This window comes from Aplidium turbinatum, chromosome 7, assembly GCF_918807975.1.
Source record: "Aplidium turbinatum chromosome 7, kaAplTurb1.1, whole genome shotgun sequence".
Taxonomy (NCBI): Eukaryota; Metazoa; Chordata; class Ascidiacea; order Aplousobranchia; family Polyclinidae; genus Aplidium; species Aplidium turbinatum.
Window position 1 is genome coordinate 5,412,245 of NC_137478.1, and position 19,770 is coordinate 5,432,014.

General features: G+C 40.1%; 1 protein-coding gene across 1 annotated transcript; it reads left to right on the forward strand.

Annotated features, from left to right (window-relative positions):
• The first annotated feature begins 3,576 nt into the window (after positions 1-3,576).
• LOC145774712 (uncharacterized) lies at positions 3,577-19,502 on the forward strand. The gene is made up of 3 exons (XM_082586003.1): positions 3,577-3,860; positions 9,310-9,454; positions 19,364-19,502. The coding sequence occupies exons 1-3, from the start codon at positions 3,606-3,608 to the stop codon at positions 19,423-19,425; spliced, it is 462 nt and encodes a 153-aa protein (XP_082442129.1). The 5' UTR covers positions 3,577-3,605; the 3' UTR covers positions 19,426-19,502.
• The last annotated feature ends 268 nt before the right edge of the window (positions 19,503-19,770 follow it).

A 19,770-nucleotide genomic window follows, 5' to 3' on the forward strand; every position in this document is an offset into this window, starting at 1 on the left:
CGGTTACCGAAATTGACAGAGTGAAGTTTCCGATCGTTGATGCCGGGGAATTATTCCATCCGTTAGATACCGCTGAATGGAGAGCAGTCCTTAACTTGTGTTGCTCAAGTTCAGACCTCAAGAATCGAACCAGCGCCGCTTGATCTTGAAGCTTTTTCGTTCATGAAGTCTTGCGCTAACCAACTGAGCTATCGGGGCGAGAACTGATCTAATTGCAGTATTTTTTAAAACAATATTTTTATTACCAATCGAAAGGGTGCTGGCCGCTGGGCTTACGTCGCTCCTGTATGAGAGATGAATTAATCCTGTTGTGACAAAACAATCAAAGACCATGCCTGAAACAGGCCTTGAAAATATGCGGTGTAGGCTTATGTTACTTTCTTACGTTTCTTTTTACCACCAGAATCGCCTTCTTTAGATCAGGAGCTTTGTTATAAAACCAGCACAGTTTTCAACGCAATTTCGCGAATTGAACTTGGAAGCGGTAGACCTATAGTCAAAGCGAAAAAATAAAAATGTAACCACAGGAAAATTTTCAATTTTATTTTGTCATTGGCAACGTCTGTTACAAATAATTTGGACTTTATTCATTCAGTTTAATGAGTGATAACAATCAACTACCGTAGCCTACTGTCCTACTTGCAGGCTACTGCTCAAGAGTCCTTACCAAAAATTCTTGTTCATATCCAAGCTTCTGCCTGTAAATGCAGACTAGTCTTGATTTCATTCGGTACCGTACAAGAGTTATTTGAAGTTACTGGTATGGCTGTAGGCTTGTAGTTGTAGCCCATGTTCAAACTGAGTTTAACCTCTCGTAGGCCTGCATAATTTTTGCTGTTAGCATAGAAAAGGTTTTGGCTACTGCAAACAAGTTTCATGTTCAAAAACTTGTTCAAACCAGCGAATACATCCCGATCAATAATTAACCAACAGTAACATCGTTCAACGGAAATGTGTAAACCTCAGTCTTGTTCAAAAGCAACAAAAATGCAGGCCACAGATTTCGTCATGAAGTTTCCTGTAGAGGCGTTCAGATTAGGAGAGAAGAAAATCTAGCTTTCGATGTACGGTAGGATCGTTATCATTCGTGGTCGATTGTGTCCGTACCCACCATGTTAGGCTATTGGGCTTTGTCCCAGTCAAAAAACCTTAAATCAATGTAGGCTACTAATTTAAGTTTGATTTGCAACCTAATATGATAACAGTCAACCTTAGACTAAGGCCTTAGTTACGTCAGAAGTGGTTGCGAGCGCTACAGTCTGGTTCACGATTTGCTATAGATTTGTGGGTTAGACTACTCGATAAAGTGGCTGTTGGGTTTTAGGCCTATTCGAAATAACAGTGCAATTCGATTCGCTCTCTGGCTACGCTACAAGCTTCTGCCGCTGGGTTGTTATAAGTTATAGACTATTTCGACAAGTCAAAATAGCTTTCACGCTGTCTCTGCCTTGGGTTTAACATTTAAACTTTAAATGTTAGCCTCTAGCCTAGCCTTTGTGAAGTTGAAAAATAATAATGTACCACAGGTGTTGTAGTCGCCGTTTAAATTACGTTGATATTATGTAACTCGTGACCAGCGTCACTGCATAATCATCTTCAGCGTTTTCTGGTACAGAGGTTGGAATAGATTACCACCGCACTGCTCATTGTAATCAATTAGCGTTCTGTACCACGTTTCTCTGTTGCATGCCTTGCATTTCTTTCTTGCTATAATTATATTGCGTTGCTTTTGTACACTCAGTTAAGTAGGCTAAGTACAAGAGGTCAATGGATTTTCACTTATTTGGTTGGCTATATTATTATTACTATTATTATTAGCCTACTACGTTTTGTATGTCGACAGTTTATTTGTCACTGCGACGTTACTTACTTCATTTTTATTATAAATGTCTAAAAATACAACAGACATTTAACTGGCGTCGCCGGCAGGATCCTTACAGAATTTTTACAGGATTTTAAAAACATGAAGACGAAGGAGCAAATTGCCAGACAAGAAAACGTCACCAGGTTCAGACGAAACTACTTAAGCAGCACCTACGAGAAATGCGAGCCCTAACTTCAAGACCACAACCAACAACAATACAGCAGCAGGTATCTTTACCTAAAATCGCAACGTTCGGTGCCACCACTGAACAGTGGGCAGACTATTGGAAGAGGTTTAACACCTTGTAGCGACACACAGTCCCACAAGAAATTACAGATTACATGGCTCAACAATTCGACCCAAAACGCTTCATCGTAAGAGCGATTCCGTTTCTGGAGCGAGATGAAGCGCAAGCCCTGTAAAACGGCTCAAGAACTAGCCGCTGCCACCTGTGACTTCTCGTCCATTTCTAACCCAATAGACGAAGCTTTACGTACCGTACTCGTTTTATTTGTTCAATAAGCAACAAGGCGGTACTTATAAAGCGCTATTCATAGTAGGCTAAGTGCTGATGAACTTACTTTCAAACGTGCAGTGGAGGTAGCCTATACCATCAGAAACCGAAGAGGCGGCCAAGGTGGCCAAAGAAACTGTTTACGGCACTTCACCGGCATCGGTTGCGAAAGTAAGGACCATCAGCAAACCTCAAAAAAACTAGACAGCTTACAGGTACTCAGGCCGTCTTGGAGTTCCTAAAGCAGTATCGACGCACGCCCACTCCGAGTGCCTACTCTCCAAACCAATTACTCAAAAATTGTCAGATTCGAACCAGGATCGACACGCTTCTCCCCACACCGTCTCAAGTGGTACCCAGACAAAACACTCGCAACACGGACGCCTCCAAAGGTACGAAACAACATTTTAAACCAGGAGACCCCTGCTACGCGCTATCTTTCACTCCACGACGGTTTCAGGGCCCTCGTTGGGTTCCAGCCGAGGTAATTAAGCGACAGGGCAGCCGAATCTTCCAGGTACGTCTACTGCCACATGGTCCGACGTGGAGGCGCCATATGGCCCAACTGAAACCTCGCTACGCATCATCGGAGGACCAGGAGCCGGAAGAAACTCCTACACCAACGGTCGACTCCTCCGCTGTTTCCTCCTTAGCTCGAACGGATTCGGACGAGACGCTTACTCTACCGGAATTCGGGCCACACAATCCACGAAGGTCGAGCCGTCGCCGCTGACCGGCTTGTTTCCGACTTTGAGTTTTATTGTTTAATTCGGTGTCCTGTTCATTGTTTATCTTTGTGTATAAAAATTATCGGGGAGGTGTTGTAGTCGCCATTAAAATTACGTTGATATTATGTAACTCTTGACCAGCGTCACTGCATAATCACTTTCAGCGTTTTCTGGTACAGAGGTTGAAATTGATTACCATCGCACTGCTCGTCGTAATCAATTAGCGTTTTGTACCACGTTTCTCTGTTGCATGTCTTGCATTTCTTTCTTGCTATTACAGTATATTGCGTTGTTTTTGTACACTCATAGTTAAGTAAGTACAAGAGGTCATTGGATTTTCACTTACTTAGTTGGTTAATATTATTATTGTTACTACGTTTTGTATGTCGACAGTCTGTTTGCCACTGCGACCTTACTTACTTCATTTTTATTATAAAAAAAAAATACAGCTACAGATGTTCCACAGGCAGGCCTAAGAGTGTATTAAGTCAAAACTACAATGAAAGTTATAGTGGCAAGCTACTCGAAATGTGGAACTAAGACAATGAATGTTGCGCTTACTCGTCTCGGATACAGCGTTTATGACTTTTTGGAAAATTTTTGGTATTTTGAAAAGGAGTGGACAAAAATTTTAACCGACGGAACGGGAGACAGAGCAACATACAGGAGGATGTACGAAAACGTTGATGCAATTACAGACATTCCTGTTTATTTCTTTTGGAAAGAAATTCATGACGTTTTTCCTGAAGCAAAAGTAAGAAATTTGAAAGGTTTTTGGCAAACTGTCATGCTCTAGGCCTAATAATAGGTCTAAAATACTTAAAATATGGACAATGATATGACCACTTCTTGGTTACGGATATCAAAGGTTTATGGATCCCAAATTTTTAAAATTCTGATCCGATCCTGTTTTTGCTTTTTGAGATCCGGATCAGGTAATTTATAGCCACGAGAGGACCAAAAGAGTTATCGTCCGACATCCCTGCTCTGTGTTCCTGTCAAAATCCTCGAATGGCTGATCTATGCTCGCGTCAACCCAATCACCGCCTAGCGATATTTGACTGCAAAAAACATAGCCTCTACTTTTTGTGTTTAATTCACATGGGATACTTTGGCTAGTAGGGAGGGCCGTCAATGCACTTTTTTTGTCAAATCACTTAGCAACTCCGCTCAGATAGGAGGCTTAGGTCACAAACAAATAATCTGAAAACATTTTTTAAATCGGGCCGCGGAAAAACGCCGCACAAAAAAGTCAATAGCCTATTACCCCAAAAAAGTAAAAAAACATTTTTTTTCCAAAAAAAGAAAAATAATTAAAAAATAGAAAATACCCAAAACGACGAAAACAATCACAGAAAGTAATCTTTTTTTGACTTATAACGTGAACGATGTGAGCGAGCAGCAGTTCGCGTCAGCAAGTTCATGTCTCTTGTCATGGCCGATGGCTTCATCGCTTACTTCGGTGACGAGTTTGATTTTGCGCATAACTGCTTGTGTGCCAGACGGAAAACTGTCAATCGATGTAGTAGCATCGGTCTCGACGAAAAGCTCTGTGAGATGTTGGATGCTGAAATCGTGTAGAATTGGTGGCTCAGTGAGTTTCCGCTCGTTCCACTGGAGCATAGCCGTACGAGCCAGGGGGGCAGGGGGAGCAGCCGCCCCCCTGTTGTTTCAAAACGTCGCGAATCCGGGCAAAATCTTAAAATTATTAGGGCAAAAATTGCTATATAAAAAGCTACAAAATTGCATGAATTAAGAAAAACTATAAATTAATATCTTTTACCTATCAAACTAAGTACAGCCTCTTATTTGCACAAGAAATGTGCCGCAAAATTTTCATTTGGCAGACCCGTACTGATGTATTGTATTGCATGGTGATCAAACTATAGTATGAAATGCATTTAACCAACTGCATCATGCCAATTTGGGCAGCCACCAAAATATGTCTCTAATACTTTTGTGAAACTGCCCAAATCAAAACACAAAATTTGCTATATAGCTAATTTTATTAATTTTCACAAATGCATCGTGTTGATTTGGGCAGCTAAAAACATGAAATTATTTGATGAAACTGATTAGTCTGTCTGTTTATGCAACTTCCCAAATTAGCGAGAGGCAGTTTACCCAAAATGAACAAATTCATTAATTTTTTCCATTTACATAACTGTATCGTTTAGATTAAAGGCAACAAAAAAGATGAAATTATCTGATCATAGTCTATTTATAAAACTGCCCAAATTGGCATGATGCAGTTGCCTCGCATCAAAATGTGCAAAGTCTTTAATTTTTTTCATAATATCCATAAATGCATCATCTTGATTTGGGCAACTACAAAATATGAATTTATATAAATCTGGTGAATAGCCTACCGGTACTTTTACAAAACAATTCGGGTGGGGAGGTCACAGTACTTTTTCAACCATAAATGGACATAGCTAAGCAACACCACCAGGCACCACAACATTTAACAAAAACATGTTATACCTGTTAAAAGTACTGTAATGTTAAAATGTTGCTTAGCTTTGTTTGGTTACTTTTATAAAAAGGTTCTGCTACTATTCGGCGAGTTCCCTATTCGGCCAGAGCCTTTTTCGGCGAGTTTCCTATTCGGCGATTTTTTGAAAATCCAACGACGCCTTCTGCAAATCCGATGATTGAATATTATTCAATATTCAGACATTGAATCAATGTAAATACGAACTGTTAGGCTAATTGGGTTCTTTGAATCCTACGTCACCGTCTGTATGCAAACTTAGAATATATTAAACTTAGTTATTTTTGTCATCAAATTACCTAGCCTAACTATATTTTTAGAAGTAGTGCTGCCAGACCTTTTTATTTTTGTACTAAAATTCGTATCATCAAAACTACTTTAATTGATTGAACAAAGTTTATTTGAACAGAAGTAGTATGTCTGTGTTTTATTACATTTAATTATAATTTCTCTATTGTTATGTACTTTTTTCTGAATCCGCATGGTCACCCTGAGCCGGTTTCCTGCATTGTTTATTTTTCTGAGTCTTTTATGACATCACAACTGAATATTTAAGTGGCCTTGTTTATTATTTGTGGTGTGTAAAACAATGTTTGTTACTCCTACTTACCATGCTCTTGAAAGATGAATTCATTTGTTCTATCTTGAATACTTTGGTAAGAAGTTCTAGCTAGCTGGTGATCAGTGGCGTAGCCAAGGGGGGGGTATTGCAAAGAGCGAGTTTTGCCATTACCAAGCATTCAAATATCTCAGCCAGGAATTAGCAACAAGAAAACATAGAGAATTGTAGCTTTATTTCTGAAAAATACCGAAGAAAACATGATCTTATCCTTTTGCTATGCCACCGGACAGCATCATTTTACAGGAATATTCATATATTCATAACCACATTTTTGTTGAAAATGCTCTCAGAATGCACCAAATTCAAAGTAATTTTTCAAAATTTTCTGGGGGAGGCCCCCCAGACCCTCCCACTGCTGGGTGTCGTCATAAGCGAAACACGCCCTCAACCCCCGCCCTTTCAAAATTACTGGCTACGCCACTGCTGGTGATCTTGTTATGTTGCTTTTTCACTGTTATCATCAGGGATAGTTATCATGCACCGCATACATTATATTTGGGCAATTTCTATAAAAGCGTGCACATTTGGGCAAATTTACTTTCTGCCCCCCCAAAATGCTTTGGTCTCGTACGGCTATGCACCGGAGCAACGAGTTTGTTGTCAAATCTGTGTACTCAATGTTTAGTTTAGGAATTTCGAAGCGACGTATCCCACCCGTGTACTCGTCCCTTGCTTTCTGGATCCAATGAACTGCGAGCTTACGCATTGGTTTAGACTCGTCATGCAGAAGGGCCAACACTACATTCTCCGAATGCGCAGCGGCGTTTGATTGTAGGCCACTGTCGACGACTTTTTTAATTGGCCTGTCAGATAGCGAGTCAGCTTAACCAATCGAAGGAAGGACCGAGCAGCGAAGTGACCGTCTTGTTTTGCTTGGTAGTAAACCAGATGGGAGCGTAAACTTTAACGATGTAGCCTACGTCGTCAATTCCATCAGCGCCTCTGTTGGTTCTGGTTCCGACGTATAAACTCGGCATATCCTTGAAGCGAGAGTAAGCCATCGTGCATGACCCTGTTTTCCTGGATCACGGAATCAAATGCTTTCTGGAGGCAGACTTTCCTCGATGACCAACACATCGAGCAGATAATTTTGATCGCAGCTAATTTCCATCACCTCATCGACTTCTGTCAGATTGGATTTTATCTCTCTAACTCGACGACTGCAAATTCTCCCATTTTGCACTTATCATTAGCGACGACACGGTCGATAAATCCTTTGAAGGTTTGCGGTTCTGATGATTTCCCTTCCAACTCACCGAAGAGATGCCGAAGCAGGAGTTCATTGAGGTGAAACTGGCAAATCGATCATTGCACTGTACTTCCGATTTGTTGCTCAATGGTTGTGATGGCTCCTGTGTGCATACCTGCATTGAGGGCAGTTCCGTCGCATCCAACAACCCGAATGCCTATCACGTCAGTTCCCTTGACTTCAAGAGCAGCCAACATCGTTTTGGCAATGTTGTTACCAGTTGAACGCCCATGAATGGAAACGTGGTCGATATATTCAGATCCTGGGTATTTCAGCATCACGTAGTTGGCTTCGATTTATTTTCGACGATAGCCAGTTATGCCATTCAATTTAAGGGCTTTATCCTTTCTGTCGTCAAAGTAAAGGCTTTCAACTATTGTGTCGAGCGAACTGGAAGCGAAGTGACTCGTCTCTAAACGGAGCCGTTTTCGTGCACGAACGAGCTTGTTTATGTACCAATCGACGTTTCTAATGAAACCAATGCGTGCTCCACGTTGGTCGATAGCGAAATCAACTTCGGGTGAGTACAACAATTTGTCGTCAACGACGTCGAAAAGCGCGTGGAGGCAAAGACTGGCCTACAATGAAGTTTTCCATTCAGCCTTCTTTCTCGCCGTGGGGATTTTTTTTTCTTCATCTTAACCGTGGCCCATCATCATCATAATCCATCGTCGGTTTGTTCCCCACTAGTGGGGGTGGCCGATTGTTTCCGCGCAGCAATTGTTTTTATCCCTTTTCTCCATTTCACTCTGTCCCTTGCATCTTCCTCCTTCAGTACGACTTTTTAAATCCATCCTTCACTTGTTGTTTCCACGTTCTTCTTGGACGACCGCGTTTCCTCTTCTCATCCACCTTTAGATCTAGTGCCTTTCTAAGAAAACTTCCTTCCTCCCTCCTTATCACATGTCCATACCATCTTACTCCATTTGCCCTTGCCAGTTGGTCTATGGTCTCTCTCATCTCTAGCATATCCAACAATTCTTCAGTCCTTTTTTCCCTTCTTGTTTTCACCCCACACCATTCCTTCAAAATCTTCTTGATCACTCCCTCATGCGTAATGATCGCCACTGTGGCGAAATCATAGATACTTGTTTAGTCGCTACTGCTTCCGCCAATTCGTGGAGCTCCATTTCCTTCTTTTAATCTCCGGTGTCCTTATTCTTCATGATTTTATTTTTTTCACCAGGGCGCTGTTGCGGAGAACGTCACCACTGGTGGGGGGTAATATCCATGAAATGGGGTGATTTACTGATTATTTGGACCGTGTTCTGCACAGGCCCGGATTTAAGGGGGGCAGAGGGTGCAGTTATCCCGGGACAACCCTTTGAAAGGCCTCTCGACGTGGAAAATGTGATTTTGTGTTATTATCATTATTTTCTCTCAGCCTTTGAAGTTTCTGCAAATGCCTCCTTTTTCAAGGTTAATTTTAGTCACAAGTTGGCGACTGAGCTTGGCGTAAAGACATTAGCAACCGTGTGGGTGATTTTCAAGTTAGCTTGTAAAGTTTTTCGCGCTCTTGGAGCAAAAAAATTTTTGCACGACCCCCCGGTCTAAGAGTGTTCCGAGCCCCTATCAGTTAAACTCGCCCCTGGTTGTGCACCGTCTTCCTGGCGTTCAATTGAAAAATTGTTTTCGATTTCGTCATTTACTCGACGAACCTCCTAAGAAACTCGAGTTGCTAAGCGATCTGTTTCCGACGGGCATCCCTAATGGCTAGTTGCTTACTACTTTATAAATAACACTATTTGCCCTTAGCTCAAGTAGCAAATTTGGTTCAATTAATGCTAACATTGAAATTGTATAATTAAAAAGTTTGTAAAGCATAAGTTATTTTACAGATAATAATTACAATCCGAGATGCCGATGCATGGTTTGAGAGTTTCAAAAGACAAATTTTTAAAGTATACAACAGCCTTCTATTGAAACTCGTTCTATCTTTATCCCCTGCTGGGAGAAAATTGCATTCTTTTACCAACTCCACTGGTAAGCAATTGTGAAAAAGTACGCCTTAGGCTAGGGCCTCCGCAGTTGACAGATGTTACTTGATTGATTGATTGAATTTTTATCTTCGGACTAGGAAAGCTTCTTGCAGAGATTAATCCTGGCAGTTTCGCATACTTGTAGAGGCTTTGAATCACTGACGAAGGCCCGGTCACCGAGATTGACAGAGTGAAGTTTCCGATTGTTGAAGTCTTGTTGCCGGGGAATTATTCCATCCATTAGATGCCGCTGAATGGAGAGCAATCCTTAACGTGCGTTTCTCAAGCGCACATTCCGAGAGTCGAACCAACGCCGCTTGATCTTGAAGTTTCTTCGTTCCAGAAGTCACGCGCTAACCAACTGAGCTATCGGGGCGGACTACTTGGCCAGACGTTTGTGCCAGAAGACCTGAACAAAACTGAGTCTCCTACCAGTCAGCAGTTGTGAACTGAGTAAATGGCAATTGAGCAAGTGACAACTGTTCGAGCAAGCGGCTGAAAGTTGGCAAATGATAAAACTGAGAAAGTAACAACTGAGCAAGCCGAAAATTGGCATTTCACAAGTAAGGAAATTCAGTTCAGCAAGCGGTAACCAAACCAAGTCAGATGCTAGGTGAAAATCTTATTTTTTAACTTGGACAGTAGCTGAAATGCACTTGCTGAGTTGTCGCATGTGGAGTGGTCTGACGACCAGAAAAAATGGTCCCACTAAACACAATAATGTTGTCGTAAGCGCTACCAACGATAGTGCAAATGTCACGATAATGAACGCCGAATAAGCAAGCACAACTCCACCAAAGAATAGACAAGCCAAGGCTACAGCAGTAGTAGCCTACGCCATACCTAACATATTCTATTTCGAGCCGGAACCCACTAAAACCTCCAGTAGTGTAGCATAAAGTGAGAATTTGCTTGTGCAGTTACACCAAACGTTTCTTTTTAAGTTTCGGTAGGCTGTAGTAGTGTAAGCTAATCTCATTTTTGATAGAAAAAGTTCAATAAGTTGTATTGGTAGAATAAGCTTTTACAAACATGAAATGGCGAAAAATGTTGTAAGCTACTTTCAGGGTAATTTATGGACAAAGCAAGCAAAAAATTAAAATATTTCGATCCCAGCTGCTCAAATTTTTACTTGTTTGCTTGTCACAGATAGACTGTGACAAGCACATCATCACATCATCAATGACTGTACCATCTTCAAACCACCTAACAGAGTGGAAGGTCTGCGCGTCATGGATGATGAAACTAAAGACTGGCTGCTCTCTAGCAGCCTTCCAGTGTAGTCCGGGAACATCGTGAATCTGGGGTGGTAAAAGGATAGACCCTCGGCCCCAGAAGCTCAGACGACGACGACGACGAGATAGACTAATATTTTTTTTGGCTGTAGGCTATTTGCTATATTAGGCTACAACAAAAATACCTGTTCACTAAACTCGACTTATCAAAAAACTAATAAATAGTTGCGATGGTGAAGAAACTTAGAGGGTAACGTATTAAAAAAAGATATGATAAGCAATAACACAATAAGTAGCCTAAAGTTTAAATAAGCTCAATGAGGGAAAGGTTTTACCCTGACTCCCTGCCAGGGCCTCCGAGAGAAATCATGACTGGTCGGGAAACAATACTAAAAGTGGGCCCCAAAAAAAGATTTTTCAGCATGTGTCTTAAGTCGAACTTGGCTACTTTCCTCATCGTGAAATTGAATTCCTTTAAAGTTTCGATTTTAAACAGCGTATATAAGTTATTTTTATGAAAAAAACTTCTTTCAATATGAAAATCAACAAAATCACTCGACTACACTTGCAGCAAAATTGCCATTGTTGCTCAATATTTTCTCTTGAAAGAATTGCAGTGAAGTTATATGATGTGCACATCTCATACATGGTGCCTTTGGCCACGGCCGTTGGGAGGAGAATTTAGGCCTCGTACCAAAACGATTCTCTGGCCCCAAATAAAAACACTTCCAAGAAAAATGCACCATATCCAAAGAATGCAGTAGATTGTGGCTGTGCAAACTCTCTAGTGTTTGGGCAGTGTGGGCGTGTTTTCTGATAAATTCTTGTCTGTTTGTTGTGTGGAATCCTGGAAGAGCCGCTTTTGGGTCGGTGATAACGTCTCCACCTTTGACTAGTCTACGTCACTGCGTCTGCGTTGGTTCCAGTCATGTTGAGAATCGACATTGTTATAGGTGGCACTTTTAGTATAACCTATAGTAGATGGAGGAAGAATTGTAAACACACAATGCGGGCAATGAAAATAGCTCAACAAAGCATTCAATCCATTCCGAACCTTTTGCAATGCAGTTACGGATCACAGCATCAAATAATAAAGATTTTGCAAGGTCTAATTTGATGAACAACATGCATATACTGTTCACTCGGTTTTGAGTCGTGATGGTGCGTAAATAATTCCTACAAATTTCTGTGTGCTAAAACCACGTTTTCAACTCGCAACCGTTGGAGGTACAGGTTTACGTAACAAACTTTCAGAGCAACAAAAATATTTGGAAAAGTGTTTCGAAAGTTGCAATCAATGATTTCCTTGAGTAGATATCATGGGGTGATGCGTTCCGGTTTGCAGCTCAATTTTGCTGGGTACCGTAGCTTTCTTTCAAAAGTAGCCTACCAACTCATCCAAAATGTCATTGTTGTACAACTTGTTTAAATTTGTTCCACATGCCTGCAACTACACATCAGACATACAAGGGTATTTCCATTGGACTTCAAACTTATCGATATCTTTGAGTTTGTTGATACATTTGTGAATAAACTACCAACAGCTAGCAAATCCTTTGCAACATAGCGTAGGCCTACAGTAGAATAAATTTCGTTTGTAAGATTGAGCTGGTGAAGCGGAGTTGTTGGAGTGTTCCGTCCCCAGAAAAATAAAATCTTTTTTTAATTCATATTTCCTATAACAACGCTTGCGAGTAGCCTACTTTCCAGCTTTCTGTAACTTTGATTACATCTTCCTTTAACTTCATTAAATTCATCAGCTTATTGTCCATTCGTCGTCGTCGTGTGAGCCTCCTCTGGGGCCGAAAAACATTGCACAGTTCTTAATCGCTGCATAAATAGGTTAGTAGAGTGAATCTCGCTTAGGACTGTGATCTACATAATGCAAAAAAGCACAGGTTTGAAGCTGCTCAGGTAGGCTGCTTGGAAATGGGATAACTTTCTTTAAAATTTCCTATCTGACTTGGCTGCAATTGAAAATGACATAAGCTTAGTCGATTAATTAGACTACTCAAAAATGATATAATATTTGGACAACACTGCATACCATGAACTCCATTTAAGCAATGACATCCATAAGCAAAAAATAGGCAAGAAGGGTTTACTTCCTTCAAACTTGCTTGGACACTTTTCCAAATATGTTGGATCCATTATCATATGCCTGACTAACGCAGTTTTTCATGTCAAGGTACAGTTGGTCAAGCAAACATAATAGGGGAAGTGCGGGACCGATGGGACACGGGGACCGAAGGGACAGTGCGATATCTTGCCCTCAAGTGAATAGTTTTTGGCAATATTGATTTTGGACACGAAATATGTATCTCAGGTTGCGCACGTGAAAAGAGTAGGATCTAGCTCAACTGTGTAAACAATGGCGGCAAAATATTAATTTTAAGACACTAAAATAACTTGTAGCTATAGGATTAAAAAAAATCTGTGGAAAATATCAGACATAACAATGATTGACAATAAAGTTGTTTTAAATCAGTGATATAAGAAGCAAGGTTTGTGATACTAATGGAGTTCCAGATGTCAACAGCATGGACAGCAGAAAAATATTTTCCAAAATTGTTGATTGCGGGACCGATGGGACAAGGGCATTTTAAATAGGCATTTTAATTTGTTTTTCCAAACAATGAGGATGTTGCCTCAATTTCTCAAAAAGATAAAGAAAAAATAATCCTTGCCACAACCAGTTGATATGACAACACGCCTAAGCGGCATTCCACGTTTCTCAGAGATTGTTTCGTCTGTATAGACAATCTATACATGGATATTGCAATTGCTTACGAACATTGACGAAGGAACTTGACTTTTCATGTTGATTTTTCACTTTTAATGTAAATAACCAATTTCAGTTCATAAAATCATTTTTTGTACTTCTTTGTGCAATTTTGGATATGTCCCATCGGTCCCATAACACTGTCCTATCGGTCCCATAGGTATGGGACCCATGGGACAACCAACAACATTGATAAAATGTTGAATAACTCAATAACTAATTATAACATTTCAATAATTTTTACATCATAACTACGCATTTCATTCAAAAATTTGTTTATTTTTAAGTTGATAAATTTTTATTTTAGTAGTAAAAATGGGCCCCCCTCAAAAGTGACAAAACGAAAAACTACTCGTTTTTCCTTTACAATGTCATGCTAGGGGGGAAAGTTGCCCGACTTTCCCCCCCTCTCGGAGCCACTGCTCCCTGCGTACGCCGCTACACCCTCGGCCCAGAGACTCACGCAACGACGAAAAAGAATGTTGAGCGATTGAAATGAACAGACTTTATGGCTGCACAGAGCTGTTTTTTACGTATTTTATCTGCGTTGTTAAACAATTTGGGTGACAAGTTGTGCATTTATAAACTTTCTTCAACTTTTTTCATTTTGTCATTACGATTCCACAAATCCAATAGACTACAATTCCATTTTTTCTGCCTACTAGTCTGATAAGCTTACCTTTGCTACGCTTTTGCTGCACCAATCAATCAGAAAGTTTCACAGACCGACAACTGTTGTTTGAATAACTGTGATCAACACAATTTTTGATGCAACAAAAATAAGAGGGGTTTTCGAGCATGGGGAATCCTAGAATGAAGTCCGTTTTCCCTTATCAAATCTTTTTTTTTCACTGCAGCCATCACAGCTTAACCCTTTGATGACCAGTAGCACACACATGTAGCCTATAGCCTACCACAGGTTAGACCTGTTCATAATTAAATAGCCTACTTACAATTTTTAGTCTCTCGCATTGATTCCCATGCTTTTAATTATGAGAAATTAGACAATGACAACCATTTTGCTCTCAGATGATGGGACACTTGTCTCAACAGCCCTAATGATAGTCTATTTTTGCCAAAATCACCCACTTTTGACCTGTTTAGCCATGATCTTGGCTGTGGAACTATATATTTCAACAGAAAACACTCTCATCAAATGCCCTTCTGATGGCTCGCCAGGGCAAATATCAGTTTCTGGGTGTTTAGCATTATTTTTGGAAAGTGTGAATAGAATTAAGAGGCAGCACTTATTGTCACTAGCGGTAAAAAGGCGTCTTGCATATTTCAGGCAACCTATAAGCTAGGCTACGCATTTTTTGAAATTTCTCAATGATCTAGTGTAGAGTCTATTAGAGCCACTATTTTGGCAACACGAGGTTGTGACTAGCTAGAACAGTTTATTTCAGAATTAGATTGTAGGCTATATCTCAGAAGAAACAAAAAAAATTGGAATGTTTTTCCTTATAGCCTAGGCCTATTCTATTCCCATACATATTTTTTAATAATCAAAGATCTCATTTATTAAAAAAAAACGACGTTCACATAGCTAGCCTATATCTGAAAAGATTATGTTACCGTACCTAATTAGACTGAATAATTGAATAATCGATGAAAGCATTAGGCTACATAGCCTATAGGCTACTCATTTATAACGAGAGGTGGGCATCTAGGCTACTATTTTGAAAATAACGAGCTATTGCTACAATATGCTAAAAGAGCTGCGCTGGCGCTACTAGTCGATAAAAAGTAGCCTATCGCGCTACCTGCGACTGAAAGTAGCGTACGGTACGCAGCTATTGCTTTTATGCTCTACTTTTGTCTCAAACTGAAGCTGGGAAGCTCTATTCAAGCATCTTGTGAAGTTAAAATGACCTTGAAAACGAATAATATCATCTTTAATTCAATACCACATTCGTTCACACTGCCATTTCAACGTCGTTGTGGAATGCAAGTTTTTGTTGAAATTTTATTTTATGCTCCAGTGTTTCCATCAATAAATCCTTAAAAGCGATTTTTTTCTACTTTAAATTTCCACTACTACGCAAGCTGTCAAATGATTCACTGTCATTAAAATTAAACGAGAAAAAATTGCTTGCAAGTTGAACAGTCAGTTATTTTATTCTCGGCCGAGCAACTTATGAGAAAAATACCAATCTCATGATTTATTACACGCAATGAATAAGTTTCGGGTTGTTTCTGGCAGTTTTTCATACTTGTGGCAACTTTGAATCATTGACGCAGGCCCGCGGTCATCAAATTTGACAAAGATAAGCTAAATGTCAATTAGCCTACCGTACCTTAAGGTGGATTAGTTTCCAAAAATCTAAACAACTGATATGGACAGACAGTCTGGGGTCCAACGGTTGGCAAACTGCGTCTCGCGAGCCGCATGTGGCTCGCTGACATCTTTCTTGTGGCTCTTCCAGCTGAATAGTTGAGAAAGTCTCGTTACCTCATAACTCAAAAGTTTACATCAGACACAGCTCAAAAGTTTTCAAAACAAAGTCAAAGTTTGATAGATCAAATGTCAAAAACATTCTGTCATTTTCTCAGTGCCAATATGAGAACAAATGTTCTCTTGAAGAGGCAAGGTCATATTGAAAAAAATACAAAATTAAAGTGCAAAAATTGCAGGAGGAAATGCAAGCCAGATTTGCAAGAGTTAAAACCATGCTTTGATAGCCTATCCTTGTAAACTCATTCAATGTTTGTTTTGTTTTATTATCTTTATCCTGCATTGCGGAAAAGCGGACTTGAGCGCTATGCATCGGTGTAGCCTACGCCTTCCGACGTACACCTGACCCACGCTGGAGCCGACGGCAATGTCTGTTTCCGGTTGTCTACTCTATTTATGACTTAAATTTGGTACTACCCATTACTCGAAATCGATCACTGGGTAGAGGCAATTATCGTAAAGTTTCTTGCCCAGAGAAACAACAGCAAGTGCGGGTGGCTGGATTCGAACATGCAGGCTCTCGACTGCGAGCCCAACGCGCTAACCACTCGGCCACTGCTGCCGGACATGTTAATGTAGTCAGTGCCATGGTTGTCCAGTTTGCCAATTGTTTGTTACAGGCACGTGTGCTTTAGAAATGGAACTGAATAAAATGCAAGACATGGCTCTAAAAATTTTGACGTATAATGCCACACTACAATTGAGTTTGGAAGAAACGATCCATAATGTAAAAGACATTTCTGCATTTAGAGAGATATATTGTTGTGAATCTTTATTTTCAGAAATGAAGTTTGTAAAGTCATGACATCCTACAAACAATTGAATGCTTGAAAGAATTAGTTCGTAGGCTACCACTTTAATAACACATATACAGTAGTTCAAACTTTCAGAGGTTAGCAAATAAAACAAAAACTTAATATTGTGTTTGTTGTTTCTGTTAAGTTATTTCATGTAGCCTATGCCTAAAGCTTGCATTCTTTACCTATTTTACTGACACTACACATTTTGCGGCTCGCTAGTAAATTGTTGCAATTTTCGGCAAGTGACTCTTTCATTGAACAAGTGTGCCCACTAGGGTTGCCAGATGTTCACTATTTTAGTGAACAAATCACTATTTTAAGAAAATGTTCACTGTAAACTATTTTGCTAATAGTGATAGTGAACATGTTCACTATTTTGACAATTAATTTTTGTCAACAATTCTGTCAATATATTTTAGCCAGTAGCCATGGATTAACCAGTCACTATACACTTCTGCTGCTTTGAGAGTAAAAGCACATGAGTCTGGTGCTTTGAGGAAAAACCCCTAATATGCTACCCCAGTGTAATTTTGCCAAAGCCAGGCTTGGCCAGCACGAAGTCCAACAGTGGAGTGTACACTGTACAGCCTAGGTAGCTGACAAACTGAAAGCCACTAGCCCGAGCAACTAACAGCCTAGAAGTTTGGCCATTTAACTGTTTATTTGTGGACTGTGAAGGCCAGCTACTCAATCATGTGTGATGTGGCTAATAAGTTAAGATCATCGCTGAAAAAGTGGACTAACTTCTTTCAGAAAGAAACTGCACCTAACTTGTTAAAATTTGTCCAGTATTCAATGTCTATCCCTGTATCTAATGCCAATCTTGAGAGAATTTTCAGTGTTATGGGTAACAAATGGACAGATGAGCGAAACTGTTTAGCTGTTTATTCTGTTAAAAGTGAATTGTGTGTATTCTTTAACATACATTTTTAGCTACTTAGAATTTAAAAAACAAATTTCTGCAAACAAACCTTTATTGGAGGCAGCAGTCGCATGAAAAGTAGCCTATGTTAAATAAACTAAGTTAGGCTACATAGGCAAGTAGGAGTGTTCTAATTAGCGCTTCTAATCGTGGGTCTCTTTTCTTGCCATTTTAGCATCAGTAGGTATAATATATGCTGTGTACACTGCAAGATACTAGCTAGCCAATTACCTGGATTCAACCTGTGTTAAGTTGAGCACTACACTTGTTAAAGAAGATCAAGAAAGTAAAATTTTATTAATTTTCATCTGTGGTATCACTTATGAACCAAATTGTTGTGTCAGACAACATCACATATAATATTGAAACAATTTTTGCATATTATTTATGCAATAATTCATTGCATATTTGGGCATGGTTGCACACATTTAGGCGTGTGGCATGCGTTAGAGGGTGCAATTGCGCGTATTTTGGCATGTGTTTGAGACAGTGGCGTAGCCAAGGGGGGGGTTTTGGGGGTTACAACCCCCTTTGGCACGCGTGTGACGTCACGATATTGAGAATGATGCTTTCAGTCTCTGTGTCTCTAAAACAAAGTTTGCCTAAGCTTAATTTTAAACGAAACTGTATTAAAAAAAGCGAGTTTTACCAATACCAAACATTCAAATATCTCAGCCAAGAATTAGCAACAAGAAAACATAGAGACATAGCTCTATTACCGAAAAATGCCCAAGAAAACATGATCTTATCCTTTTTCTATGCCACCGTTCGTACAACACCATTTTAGAGGAATATTTATACCCACATTTTTGTTGAAAATGCCCTCAGAATGCACTAAATTTAAAGTCATTTTTCAAAATTTTCTGGGGGAGGTCCCCCAGACCCCCCGCCGCTGGGTGTCGACTTTGGCGAAGACGCCGTCGGGCTTCGCCCGCCGGCCATCAACCTCCCTTTCACAATTCCTGGCTACGCCACTGCCTTGAGAACTTTGAGGATGCGGTCGCGAGCTTTCAAAATGTTCACTATTTTGAAGATAAAAATCTGGCAACCCTAGTGCCCACCCCTGCCTCTAGTCTAAACAGTCTTAAAATCTGGCTTTTAGTTAGCTACATCTTAGTTTATTGGGCTGATTTTTTAGCCCAATTTCATAATTTTGAAACACTAGGCTACACAGCCTAGGCCGCCAATTGTGTAGCCTAAGCTTCAAGTAAAACAATATCTGTAAATAAGAACTCGGTTATTTTTCAGCCAAATTTCATTTTGAAAGAAAACGTACCTCCCCGTGGGAAAAACCTGCTCTTCAAAAACAGAAATGTGTCGACAGATACCGCAAGCACAATGAATGGGTGTTGAAGGTATACTTAATAGGATCTCAAATTAGGCTTGCACTGACCAGTCTAGCCTATTTGTCGTAGCCTAAAGTGGACCTTGCTGAATTTAAAACCTGTATTCAGTCACGCAGCCTTTCCAAAAAAAAAGGAAGAAAGACTTCTCTGACATTTTTTGTCCTGCACTTCTCAAAAATCCTATTGGTAATCCTATAAACCATTTTTCAGCTTTTTTCATTTCAATGCCTCCCCCCCCCCCCCCCCCCCCCTTAGAATAGGCTAAAGGTCTTTGGGCTACAAATGAAGATCAGCAAAGGTAGTTATTAGGTCTATGTAGGCTATATGACTGCGATAAGCTATAGGCCTAACCAAAAAAATGTCTCATTTTCAGGAAGCACCAAAAAACAAACTGTTGGTTTACAATTTAAAGGATGGCTGGGAACCACTATGTAAATTTTTGGATCATGATGTTCCAGCGTGTCCTTTTCCACACGTTAACGTTCGAGGGGAGTTATTCGAAACTTTGTTCAAGCAGCACCCATTTGCAATACGAATGAAGAAAGAAATGATTTCCATTCTTGTTATTTCATTTGTGGTTACAATTCTTCCTATTTTGCTATATTTTATTGCCTAATGCTATTCCAGGATTACATTTGCGTTTCAGCCATGGCTTACGTAATACAGGCCTTGCCATCGTGCGAGCTGGAGTCCAAGCTGGAGGCGAAGCTTGCTTTTGAACTGTTTGCAGTGAAGAGTTCTCTCAGATTCGATAAGATGATAAAGAGAAAGAAAAAAATT